The sequence below is a fragment of the Oncorhynchus mykiss genome, chromosome 30, assembly GCF_057628025.1.
Source record: "Oncorhynchus mykiss isolate SJ-2025 chromosome 30, ASM5762802v1, whole genome shotgun sequence".
In the NCBI taxonomy this organism is placed as follows: domain Eukaryota; kingdom Metazoa; phylum Chordata; class Actinopteri; order Salmoniformes; family Salmonidae; genus Oncorhynchus; species Oncorhynchus mykiss.
In genome coordinates, this window is record NC_143051.1 from 8,312,276 (window position 1) to 8,325,940 (window position 13,665).

Sequence of the window (13,665 nt, forward strand, 5' to 3'; positions counted from 1 at the left end):
CAACTAATAAACACTACAACTAATAAACACTACTGCTACAACTAATAAAAACTACCGCTACAACTAATAAACACTACAACTAATAAACACTACCGCTACAACTAATAAACACTACCGCTACAACTAATAAACTACAACTAATAAACACTACAACTAATAAACACTACAGCTAATAAACACTACAACTAATAAACACTACAGCTAATAAACACTACAGCTAATAAACACTACAGCTAATAAACACTACCGCTACAACTAATAAACACTACAACTAATAAACACTACAACTAATAAACACTACCACTCCAGCTAATAAACACTACAACTAATAAACACTACAACTAATAAACACTACCGCTACAACTAATAAACACTACCGCCACAACTAATAAACACTACAACTAATAAACACTACCACCACAACTAATAAACACTACAACTAATAAACACTACAACTAATAACCACTACCGCCACAACTAATAAACACTACAACTAATAAACACTACCGCTACAACTAATAAACACTACAACTAATAAACACTACAACTAATAAACACTACAACTAATAAACACTACAACTAATAAACACTACCGCTACAACTAATAAACACTATAACTAGTAAACACTACAACTAATAAACACTACAACTAATAAACACTACAACTAATAAACACTACAACTAATAAACACTACCGCCACAACTAATAAACACTACAACTAATAAACACTACCGCCACAACTAATAAACACTACAACTAATAAACACTACCGCTACAACTAATAAACACTACAACTAATAAACACTACAACTAATAAACACTACAACTAATAAACACTACCGCTACAACTAATAAACACTACCGCTACAACTAATAAACACTATAACTAGTAAACACTACAACTAATAAACACTACCACTACAACTAATAAACACTACCGCTACAGCTAATAAACACTAACGCTACAACTAATAAACACTACAACTAATAAACACTACAACTAATAAACACTACCACTAATAAACACTACCGCCACAACTAATAAACACTACAACTAATAAACACTACCGCTACAACTAATAAACACTACAACTAATAAACACTACAACTAATAAACACTACCGCTACAACTAATAAACACTACCGCTACAACTAATAAACACTATAACTAGTAAACACTACAACTAATAAACACTACAACTAATAAACACTACAACTAATAAACACTACCGCCACAACTAATAAACACTACAACTAATAAACACTACCGCCACAACTAATAAACACTACAACTAATAAACACTACCGCTACAACTAATAAACACTACAACTAATAAACACTACAACTAATAAACACTACAACTAATAAACACTACCGCTACAACTAATAAACACTACCGCTACAACTAATAAACACTATAACTAGTAAACACTACAACTAATAAACACTACCACTACAACTAATAAACACTACCGCTACAGCTAATAAACACTACCGCTACAACTAATAAACACTACAACTAATAAACACTACAACTAATAAACACTACCACTAACAAACACTACCGCTACAACTAATAAACACTACCGCTACAACTAATAAACACTACCGCTACAACTAGTAAACACTACAACTAATAAACACTACCACTACAACTAATAAACACTACCGCCACAACTAATAAACACTACCACTACAACTAATAAACACTACAACTAATAAACACTACCACTACAACCAATAAACACTACCGCCACAACTAATAAACACTACCGCTCCAGCTAATATACACTACTGCCACAACTAATAAACACTACCGCCAGAACTAATAAACACTACCGCCACAACTAATAAACACTACAACTAATAAACACTACAACTAATAAACACTACCACTCCAGCTAATAAACACTACAACTAATAAACACTACCGCTACAAGTAATAAACTACAACTAATAAACTACAACTAATAACAGATGACACAAACAACGGGATTTGTTAGCCTTTTCATGCCCTGCCTCCTCTCCACTTACTGATATCTGAACAAGAGAGCCTCATCGAAATTGCAACAAGTGGTTTTGTGAAAATTGAATTTAAATCAGAAGCCACTGCCATATTTCTGGATAGGGCTGCACTCAGAGTATCCTGCCTTGGCAAATCGCTCTGTTAAGACACTGATGCCCTTTACAACCACGTTCCTATGTGAGAGTAGATTCTCAGTTCTCACTAGCATGAAAACTAAATACAGGCACAGACTGTGTGTGGAAAATGATTTAACACTGAGACTCTCTCCAACACAACCCAACATTGCAGAGTTATATGCATCCTTTCAAGCACACCCTTCTCATTCACCTGTGGTGAGTTGTTCACAATTTTTGATTAACAAATAAGGTTTTATAAGTATAATATATTATTTGTGCCCTGGTCCTAAAAGAGCTCTTTGTCACTTCCCACAAGCCGGTTTGTGACAAAAACTCACACTCATTCTTATGTTTAATAAATGTATTGTATAGTGTGTGTGTGTGTGTGTGGCAGGCTTATAATGATGGGGAAAAACAACATTTGAGAGTCCGCTGCTCCTGGTACCACTGTGCTAGAGGTAATAACATTAGTAGTAGAGGTAATAACATTAGTAGACCACTTTATACATGTGGGTTCCAGTCCATCTAGACCTGCTCCTGTAATTCATTTTCATTGAGGAGATGCAGTACAGTGCCTTGCAAAAGTATTCATCCCTCTTGTTGTTTTTCCTATTTTGTTGCATTACAACCTGTAATTTAAATTGATTTTTATTTGGATTTCATGAAATGGACGTACACAAAATTGTCCAAATTGGTGAAGTGAAATGAAAAAAAGACTTGTTTCATAAAATGTGAAGAAATTTAAAAAAGGAAAAGTGGTGTGTACATATGATGTATTTCCACATTCAATGTTTAAAAATATATATATATAAAATCGGGGAAAAAAAGCATGATTGTTTTTAAATAATTCAAACGGAAATCGAACCAACTAAGAAAAGCACTAATCGCTCAGCACTATGACTGAGTTGTTTAAACACCATCCAAAGTGTAGTTAATAACTTCACCATGCTCAAAGAGATATTCAATGTCTGCTCTTTAAAAATGTTTACCCATATACCAACAGGTTCCATTCTTTACGAGGCATTGGAAAAACCTCCCTGGTCTTTGTGGTTGAATCTGTGTTTGAAATTCACTACTCGACTGAGGGACCTTAGAGATAATTGTATGTGTGGGGGCACAGAGAAGAAGCAGTCATTCAAAAAATCACGTTAAACACTATTATTGCACACAGAGTCCATGAAACTTATGTGACTTGTTTAAGCACTGTTTTACTCCTGAACTTATCCAGGCTTGCTATAACAAAGGAGTTGAACGCTTACTGACTTAAAGACATTTCATCTTTTCATTTGTAACAAAATAATAATAATAATAACATAATTCCTCTTTAACATTATGGGGCATCGTGTGTAGGTCAGCGATTCCAAATGTCAATTGAATCCATTTTATATTCAGGCCATAACACTACAAAAAATGTGTGTAAAGCCAAGGGGGTGTGACTACTTCCTGAAGGCACTGTATACCCCAGCATTGGTGGAATTGTGGGTGAAATGATTATCTGATGTAACATATTGATGTAATAGATTAAAACATCAGCTATATCTGCCGGTTCTTAAATGACCCGGCGGTTTAGGATTATTTCGCTGAATAGGTTGATTATTTAAACGTATTTAAAAGTTATTTGTGTATTTCCAGAACTGCTGTGGATTTCTTTGTTATTTTATTTTGTGAGACTATCTATAGGAGCTGGGTTTATGTGTTGTCTGTCAAGGCTTGTTTTTACTTGTTTTGTACACTAGAGGGCACTCACTATATGTTGGGGTCAAGGGTCGCTGGTCGTCGTGTGTGTGTGTGTGTGTGTGTGTGTGTGTGTGTGTGTGTGTGTGTGTGTGTGTGTGTGTGTGTGTGTGTGTGTGCGCGTGTGTGTGTGTGTGTGTGTGTATGTATGTATGTATAGGACGGGTTTAGCACAGGTGAGAGGAGAGCACATGCAGAGACAGAGACAGAGACAGAGAGAGAGACAGAGACAGAGACAGAGACACAGACAGAGACAGAGACAGAGACAGAGACAGAGAGAGAGACAGAGAGAGAGACAGAGAGAGAGACAGAGAGAGAGACAGAGACAGAGACACAGACACAGACAGAGACACAGACAGAGACAGAGAGAGAGACAGAGAGAGAGACAGAGACACAGACACAGACAGAGAGAGAGACAGAGACAGAGACAGAGACAGAGACAGAGACAGAGACACAGACAGAGACAGAGACAGAGACAGCTTATAGAACGTACCTTTTCTAATATGAATATGTGTTTTGGAGCTATTTATATTTTATATACGCAATAAATGGGAAGTTCACCTGAAAAGAATAACGTTTGGAAAGCTGATTCTTGTGGCCGTGTTATGGACAGCTCTCTCCTGTGCCAGTGGCTTTTCATAGGACAATCACCACTACATTATCTTTGCCAGTTTATGGATATCAAGTCCTCAATATTTACATTTTTACATTGTCTTAAATAAATCAATAATTTGGGTGGTGCTTTAGGTATGTTAATTTTCTATATATAGTAGATGATGGAATGATCACTGAAGCAGTCTGGAGGAACACCTGAATTTTGAATCCTGACAGGACGTGTCACCAAGAGCCAACAGAGGCAAAGTCCCATTAGAAATTTGTTGGTTGATTCTCGTTGGTTCTTCAATTAATTGAGTAAAATACATATTTTCAGTCGTTTTTCTATCCTTAGCAGAGGATTTATCTAGCCAATTCTTATTAAAGTCACCTGAAATAATACAATCATTTGACCAATGGATTGAATTAACAGTGGTGATAATATTGTAATGGAGTCTACTAGGGCTATGGTTATGTTATGTCTTTTCTGAGTATTTAGCTAAAATTCACTATGATTGTGTTTACTTTTCACTTTGAAGGTAAACTTTCTGTACTGATACAATTCCCTCCCCAGTCATTCCAAATGCGGAAGCTTATCCCTTGTAGTGATGAACGATTGGTTATTTCTGAACGTTCGCTTGACCTGCTAGTCAGTCCAAAGCGGACATATTTGTATGCCTGGCAATCAACAAATGTTTAAAACACACGTTTACAAGTCTAATTTCTGGCAGCTGCAATAAGTCCCCTACGCAGAACGAGACGTGAATGAGAGGCTTGTAGAATCTTGACTCTTTCATGTTTTCAGTTGATCGTTCGCCGGTAGGGAGTCCTGCGTGCTCGGGGCATTACCGACTCAAATGACAGCCTCAAATGTACTAAATGAGTCAAAAGATTAGTCATTTTGACTGAACGATTGGAAAAGATCAGAGTCAGGAAAAAGAGAGACTTCCATCACTAGTCCCTTGTTGAATAGTGGCACAAAGGGTTATGGGATATTAGAATCCTTGTCTTAACCTGTATATTATTAACCTAGATCTATTGCTGCCTGGTATTGTGATGCAATCATTTCCATGGTAATGTAGAATGTTCATTTAAAATGATCATGCAACGGAATGCATTTCGGTTGAATCAACAAATCACAGCACATGTTTTAATTCCTGCTTTGTTGCTATGGGTGTACTTGCAATGACCGCCAGTCCACCCATTATGCCATCATTGACTTGAATGGGGACTCCCATTCTATTCATTCTATTTCTATGGCAGCACATGCTCCAATCAGGAGTGGAGGACATATGCTTATTTGTTTTGCTATTTTAGCTGGCCAATTGCCATCATCCAAAATTCCAAGACTGTCACAGTCCTACACTTGAATGAACTGATCACTCCCTCTTACTGAGTAAACGTTGCAAACAGGCAACAACACACTTTTGCGTTAATAGAAACAAACCGTTTGCCTATGTTGCATCAAATACATTGTGGAAAAACCAAATGAAGAAAGTGGGACTCACAAGCAGAAATAACTTCTTATAGCCAACCTTCAGAAACCCCACCGCAAGTCCCCTTCCTCTGTGTGCGTGGGGGGGAGGAGGAAGAGAGAGAGAGAGAGAGAGAGAGAGAGTCAAGCTGCTACATTGGAAGCAAGAGGAAGGCAGAAGTCATAAAATGACTCACTTAGTTTTCCATTGGAGTGAATTCCACTGACAGAAAGCAGAAGTAGTAAACAGGTAGTGTTGGTTTCAGCACCATACCGTTTATCTACTAACTGCACCCTCTTCGTCACCTCACAACTCATTACAGAAACGAGGAAGTAAAGAAAGGAAAACATTCTGTGACAGTAGTGGACATGCCAAGGTGGCCTTGAAAAGCTCTTGCTACTGTATCAGTGAACATTAGCTCATTCTTGAAACGACTTCCAAAAAGAGAGGTCTGAACAGAAACAGATGTGCATGCATGTTCTGTTGTCGGATTCTGTTTGAATGCTGGACAAAATGTCCTCAATAGTAGATGATTACGTTTTCTAATGCAATCTGTGATGGGGAATGAGGCTTTAGGAGGCTTTTTCCCATTCTAGTAATACTATTTCTATGTTCCAGAAGAGGATAGAAACAGAGAGCTGTGCATGCATGTTCTGTGATGAGTGAGTGAGTGAGTGAGTGAGTGAGTGAGTGAGTGAGTGAGTGAGTGAGTGAGGTAGGTAGGTAACGGTACCCATTGCTTTCTCCGTCCTTAAGCAGGTAGAGATGGTGCTTGTTGGTCTGCAGCTTGGATGCACTTGTGATTGGGGCTGTCAAGTATTGGGCCTGGGGGAAAGACAATAGAGTGAATGAAACCAGAGCCTACGGCAACACCACAAATAGGACACAGCACGAACCCAACCACCCACAGTAGCTTGGCTACACACCTTGGCTGAGGCTCGTCCAAGTTCATCAATGACTGCTGCAATTTGGGGTTGTGGATCCGACCTATATTAAAGAATTTTCAAAAAAAGAAAAAGAGGAGAAATGTGAAGAGAGGAGATGGGGAGGTTTGATTCATTTCATACTGTAACAGCCAACCAATCAGGGACAGCTTTCCACACAGCGATGGAACTTCTCTAGGCTTCCGAGTGCTTTATAAACACTCCTCTTTCCTACAACGGCCGAAGACGTAACATGCTTTTCCCCAAAAAAACACCAAGCAGGGAGAACAGTCACTAACTGTGTCGTTGAGGCGTGTGTTGATACTGATTGGAACGAAAGGAAGAAAAAAAAAGGCATCGCTGCTCTCAGATCAGCTTTCTCCATTCAAAGTATTACCTTAACATTAGAATTATTCCACAATACTGACGACGGATCAGCTCCTAGAGAGTTATTATCACCTCATGGCTTATATTCTTGTTCGGTATATATACACGGGAGAAGGCAGAATGGCCTTCGGAAAGTATTCAGCCCATTGACTTTTTTACACATTTTGTTAGGTTACAGCCTTATTCTAAAATGGATTAAATCATTTTATTCCCTCATCAATCCAGACACACACACAATATAATAACAAATATAATGACAAAGCATAGACTGTTATTTTTTTATACTAATTCATTAAAAATACAACATCTGAAATATCACATTTACATAATTATTCAGACCCTTTGCTCAGTACTTTGTTGAAGCACCTTTGGCAGCGATTACAGTGGCGAGTGTTCTTGGGTATGACCCTACAAGCTTGGCACGCCTGTATTTGTGGAGTGTCTCCTATTCCTCTCTGCAGATCCTCTCAAGCTCTGTTAGGTTGGATGGGGAACGTTGCTGCTCAGATATTTTCAGGTCTCTTCATAGATGTTTGATAGGGTTCAATTCCGGGCTCTGGCTGTGCCACTCGAGGACATTCAGAGACTTGTCCAGAAGCCACTCCTGCGTTGTCTTGGCTGTGTGCTTAGGGTCGTTGTCCTGTTGGAAGGTGAACCTTCGCCCCAGTCTGAGGTCCTGAGCGCTCTGGAGAAGCTTTTCATCAAGGATCTCTGTACTATGCTCCGTTCATCTTTGCCATGATCCTGAGTAGTCACCCAGTCCCTGCTGCTGAAAATCATCCCCACAGCATGATGCTGCTACTACCATGCTTCACCGTAGGGATGATGCCAGGTTTCCTCCAGATGTGACACTTGGCATTCAGGCCAAAGAGTTCAATCTTGGTTTCATCAGACCTGAAAATCTTGTTTCTCATGGTCTGAGAGTCTTTAGGTGCCTTTTGGAAAACTCCAAGCGGGCCAACATGTGCCTTTTACTGAGGAGTGGCTTCCGTCTGGCCACTCTACCATAAAGGCCTGATTGGTGGAGTTCTGCAGAGATGGTTGTCCTTCTGGAAGGTTCTCCCATCTACACAGAGGAACTCTGGAGCTCTGTCAGAGTGACCATAGGGTTCTTGGTTGCCTCCCTGACCAAGACCTTTCTCCCCCGACTGCTCAGTTTGGATGATCAAGCTCTAAGAAGAGTCTTGTTGGTTCCAAACTGCTTCCATTAAACTGCTTCCATTAAAGAATGATGGAGGCCACTGTGTTCTTGGAGAACTTCAATGCTGCAGAAATGTTTTGGCACCCATCCCCAGATCTGTGCCTCAACACAATCCTGTCTTGGAGGTCTACGGACAATTCCTTCGAACTCATGGCTTGGTTTTTGCTCTGACATGCACTGTCAACTGTGAGACCTTATATAGACAGCTGTGTGCCTCTCCAATTAAGTTGTAGAAACATCAAGGATGATCAAAGGAAACAGGATGCACGTGAGCTCAATGTCCTGTCTCATAGCAAAGGGTCTGAATAATTATGTAAATAAGGGTATTTCTGTTTTTTTTTATCTTCTAAATGTAATTATGGGGTATTGTGTGCAGATTGCTGAGGATTTTTTATTTATTTAATCAACTTTAGAATAAGGCTGTAACGTAACAAAATGTGAAAAAAGTCAAGGGGTCTGAATACTTTCCGAAGGCATTGTTGGTAGGCTATTTATCTTTTAATGCAGTCATTTCAGTTTCATTTGAAGCATCTCTTTAACCTTTGCTTGTTTGTAATAATTGCAAAGACATTGGCAACTTCGTATTTGTGGTCAACTTCATTGTGAAGTTATCGGCCGTCACAGAGAGACAGATAAACATCTTGAGTCTATGTTTAGCGGAGATCTTCGGTGTATAAAGTGACTCAATAGGGAGGAAAAAAAACATCAACAACGCACATAACTGTTAAACATCTTGATTCTATGTTTAGCGGAGATCTTCGATGTATAAAGTGACTCAATAGGGAGGAAAAAAACATAGTGACTCAGTAGCTGTTCTATGCGTGGTCTGAGGCAGTCGGTAAATAACGAGCGTTTCAAAGTACCATTTTAGTATTGACGGTTTCGGGAAAACAGCTCTGAGATTCAACAATATGTAACAGTATAACTTTAGACCGTCCCCTCGCCCATACCCGGGCGCGAACCAGTGACCCTCTGTACACATCAACAACAGTCTCCCACGAAGCATCGTTACCCATCGCTCCACAAAAGCCGCGGCCCTTGCAGAGCAAGGGGAACTACTACTTCAAGGTCTCAGAGCAAGTGACGTCACCAATTGAAACGATATTTAGCGCGCACCGCTAACTAAGCTAGCCGTTTCACATCCGTTACAAATGCTCCTGTGAAGGTTATAACGATTAACTCAGTGCTAAGATGATTTTGGGAAACCAGGCCCTGTGCCTCAGGATCTGTGCGTTTAGAGATGTCGACGATGAGTAATGACGGGTCTGCTCTCCGAACGCCTCGATCACACCGACAGCATCATTGCATTTTTTTGGTACACCAGAATTACATTCGTTTCCAATGAAACGTTGCGTTTGCCTCGCAGCATTACGTTGCAATGCGTTCTTTGTGGTGTTGGATTTATGGAACGTATGCATCAGACTGTATGTGTAGACGGGCTTGACAGAAATGGTAGCAGAAGGTGAATGTTGAACTGTTGTTGCACACACATCAAGATGACGCTGCGTCCTGTTTGGTGCCGCTGTCGGTGTGCTTGAGGCGTAACGCCCAGGAAGCTCAGATTCAAATTCCCATTAAACAGCTTTGCAAGCGTTTCAATAATGTCAAAATAAGTTATTTTCACACCAAATATGGAGTTTCGCTGAGCAACTTTCTTAAATGTATCCCCGTTACGGCCGGTATGTACTTCCAATTTATACCTTTTTTTAGAAGTGAATAATGGCAGTAAATGAAAATAGTTGCTCAGCAAAACTCCATATTTGGTGAGAAACATATTTTGACATTAAAACGCTTGCAGAGACGTCTAATGGGAGTTTGAATTGGAGCTTCCTTGGGCATTAGAGACATCTGGGCGGCAGGTAGCCTAGTGGTTAGAGCGTTGGACGGTTGCAAGATCGAATCCCCGAGCTGATAAGGTCTGTCGTTCTGCCCCTGAACAAGGTAGTTAACCCACTGTTCCTAGGCAGTCATTTGAAAATAAGATTTTTTTCTTAACTGACTTGCCTAGTTAATTAAATAAAGGAGAAAAAAACTCAGGCATAGATACTGGGACAGGTCCCTGGAGATCTATAGACAGGTTGGCTGACACCAAAATGATGCTTGCTCATTGGTGTGGCCGGAAGCCGTGCGTCGTTATGATTCTGAACCGTCAGATAGCTACCAACAATGACAAGAAGCTGCTGCTCGTTGTATCTTGTTATTGATACCCATAAAACCTAGCTGTCAAACAAGGAAATGGTTCCAATAATTTTTCCCATAGGGGACTTTAGAAACGCTTAAAATAAGGTCTGTGTTTGGTGTAGTTTTACCCTGGCGTGACGTTTTGATAACAGTGTAAATCAATTTAGGACAAGAAAAAAAAAAAGGAAACGCTAATTAGCTGCTAATGTGGCTTTCATAAAGAACTACAAATCCCATGATGATCTGGATGAGAGACTACCGAATGAGGTAAAGGGAGGTAACTATCTAATGTTAGCTACATTTTTGTAATTAGTAAATTGGCTACACTTCTTTAAATTGACAATTCCGTGAACTGTCTTGTGCATGTTTTATATTGACAATACCTGTTAACAAAGGTGCCAGCAAAAGATGACGTGCTAGAGCTTGCAGGGATTTTTTTTGTCTTGTGTAGCCGATGTGAAATGGCTAGCTAGTTAGCGGTGGGGCGCGCTAGTAGCGTTTCAATCGGTGACGTCACTTGCTCTGAGACCTTGAAGTAGTTGTTCCCCTTGCTATACAAGGGCGGCGGCTTTTGTGGAGCGATGGGTAACGGTGCTTTGAGGGTGACTGTTGACGTGTGCAGAGCGTCCCTGGTTCGCGCCCAGGTCGGGGCGAGGGGACGGACGTAGAAGTCTGTACTGTTACACTTGCATGATGTCTACTTTGGTTATAATTAGCATTTTCAAATCAGGGAGTAAATAGAGCCAAATTTATTGTTAAGTCACCTTGTCCAAGAGAGATTTCCATGGTTATCAAAATGTCACTCCGGGGTAAGCCTACACGAAACACAGCCCTTATTATAAGTGTTTTTAAAATTCCCTTTTGGAAAAATGAATAATGGGAAAACGCTTGGAACCATTTCCTTGTTTGACCGCTAGGTTTTATGGGCATTATGACACCTCCACTGTGGGGCTCTATTGATCTCAAGTGTATTTTAAAGTATTGGTCTGATATGGTAGCCTAGTGTTTCATACTGCTTAGTGATCTTTTATCCAAAATGTTAGAATATAAATGTTGGTTACATATAGGCTTTATAGCCAGTGTGTCACTTTGCATTAGCATGCTGGGGAAGGGATTGAATGATTAGTAGAAACTCGGACATTTCTGACATGCTAACTTTTTGAATGCGGCATGTGTATTACAAGCAGTTCAGCGAGTCTGAAATGTCCTTTTCTTGTGGTGCTTTCAAGACAACTGGGAACTCGAGAGAAAACATTAGGTTAAATTCACATTGTATCTTCAGTTCGGAAAGTCAGTTTTATATAAGATGCACAAGTTTCTGACTTGGAATTCCCGAATTGCTGACAATTCAAAACGATTTTTCACAGTTGTCTTAAAACACACTGAAGTCTAAAGTCTGAGATTTCCTAAATCCCAGTTGTTTTTAACGCTCCACTAGTTCAGACTAGCACATGAACACCGCATATCGATACACTATTGACGTCATGCACAACTGTATTGGGTTGACAGGGCGGATGCTCTCTGCAATCATGTTGTAAAGAACATCACATGTAGCCAGAGGTCGTAAACTTTGCTTCAAAACATTTTTTTGCATATAATCTGCCAAATGAAAATAATTATGCTAAATGAAAAGCTGTTCTGGCTGCTGAAAACGATAAGCATAACGTTACCTTCCCAGCGATTTTCCACCTGCAATTAGGTTTTGGTCCAAAACTGTAATCGTTTCAGGGAAAAGATGGTTTACATCAAAAGTGGTTTCCATATTCTTTGAAAGGCGGCTATCTCGGAGTATAAAAACAGTTTTCCCGCAGGTCTTACTGCTCGCTAACGTGGGGGTAGGCTAGACAGCTAGAGATTTCGGCTAAACAATATCACTGCTGTTAGCAAAGCTAACTAACGACGATAGCAACATTGGCCACTGAAGACACACTGTAATTGCAAGATGATTTTACAGTCACTAAAAACCATGTTATCAATTGCCTACGAGCTACAGTATCAAAAGGCCGACCAAGCAGTGGTAATAATGTATCAATCCTGTCCGTCTATCCATTGTGTGTCTGTTGTGGACTGGAGCCACTCCCAGGTTACCCAATACCATAGTACAACCAAAAACACGGCCCACCATTTTCTGAAAACCTAGTCTACTAAAACGTTCAAAATTCAAAACATGTACATTTAACAATCGCAACATACACAATACTTTAAAATGCTTCGATTGAAAATCCGTATTAGTTCGTGTGACGCAGCCTGAAATTAAACGTGTGCATTTATACATTGCACTACGGTAAATGTTTCCGGGCTCTCTTTTTTTCCGATAACGTGGTTAGGAAAGCCAATGTGAACAAGCCCAGAGCATTCTAACATTCGCACATGTTCTCTGTCGTCAAAGGTCGCTGCAAGATGCTATTTTTTGTTGTTGTTGATAGACTGTCGGGTAAGGGGTTTTTGTCTGTCCACAAAAAAAAAACATTATAATACAGTAGCATTATAATACAGTTTTTTGTCAAACAGTTTTGTTCTATTTCAGTCTTCTTTTATATAAAGTGTAATATCAGGATACAAACTCAAAATGTAATACATTTCAACTCTATATCTGACATGGTACAGGTGTCTTCTTCTTTTTTAAGCCCATAACCATGTGTCTGAGGTGTATACTTTTGTTTCAAACTAGATTTGTTTAAGACTACCAAGAAACACTCTTGTGTGACCATGATTTAGCCCACTGCAGTAGACGGTTAAAATATAACATGTATTAATTTATGCATGGTAGGGAACGTTTTAGCATGTAGTGCTAACTTTTCACTTCCTCCTTAGTCGGTGTGCAAAATTGTGTGTTAGTGTCAACTCACAATTGGGCATAATTCAGAGATAAAATGTTCTAAATATCTAGAATATTCTCAGGTTTGGACAAAATTATAATAATTGCACATACAAAATAAAAACATTAAGTCAGTTTCCAATTTTGGATTTCACAGCATTGCAATAGTTAAGTTTAACGTTGTAATGTCAGTTGCACAAGTACAGTG

At 39.5% G+C, this 13,665-nt stretch overlaps 1 protein-coding gene across 12 annotated transcripts in view; it reads right to left on the reverse strand.

Annotated features, from left to right (window-relative positions):
• Window positions 1-12,935, reverse strand: part of LOC110487864 (alpha-tubulin N-acetyltransferase 1) — a 50,397-nt gene extending 37,462 nt beyond the window's left edge. For all 12 annotated transcript variants that reach the window (XM_036971676.2, XM_036971677.2, XM_036971680.2 and 9 more), the window contains exons 1-4: window positions 12,310-12,935; window positions 6,874-6,934; window positions 6,681-6,772; window positions 5,981-6,038 (exon numbers count right to left, since the gene is read on the reverse strand). In XM_036971676.2, the coding sequence (XP_036827571.1) occupies window positions 5,981-6,038; window positions 6,681-6,772; window positions 6,874-6,934; window positions 12,310-12,401 (303 nt within the window). In that variant the 5' untranslated portion in view covers window positions 12,402-12,935. The remainder of the gene's footprint in view (window positions 1-5,980; window positions 6,039-6,680; window positions 6,773-6,873; window positions 6,935-12,309) is intronic.
• Between the last annotated feature and the right edge of the window lie 730 nt (window positions 12,936-13,665).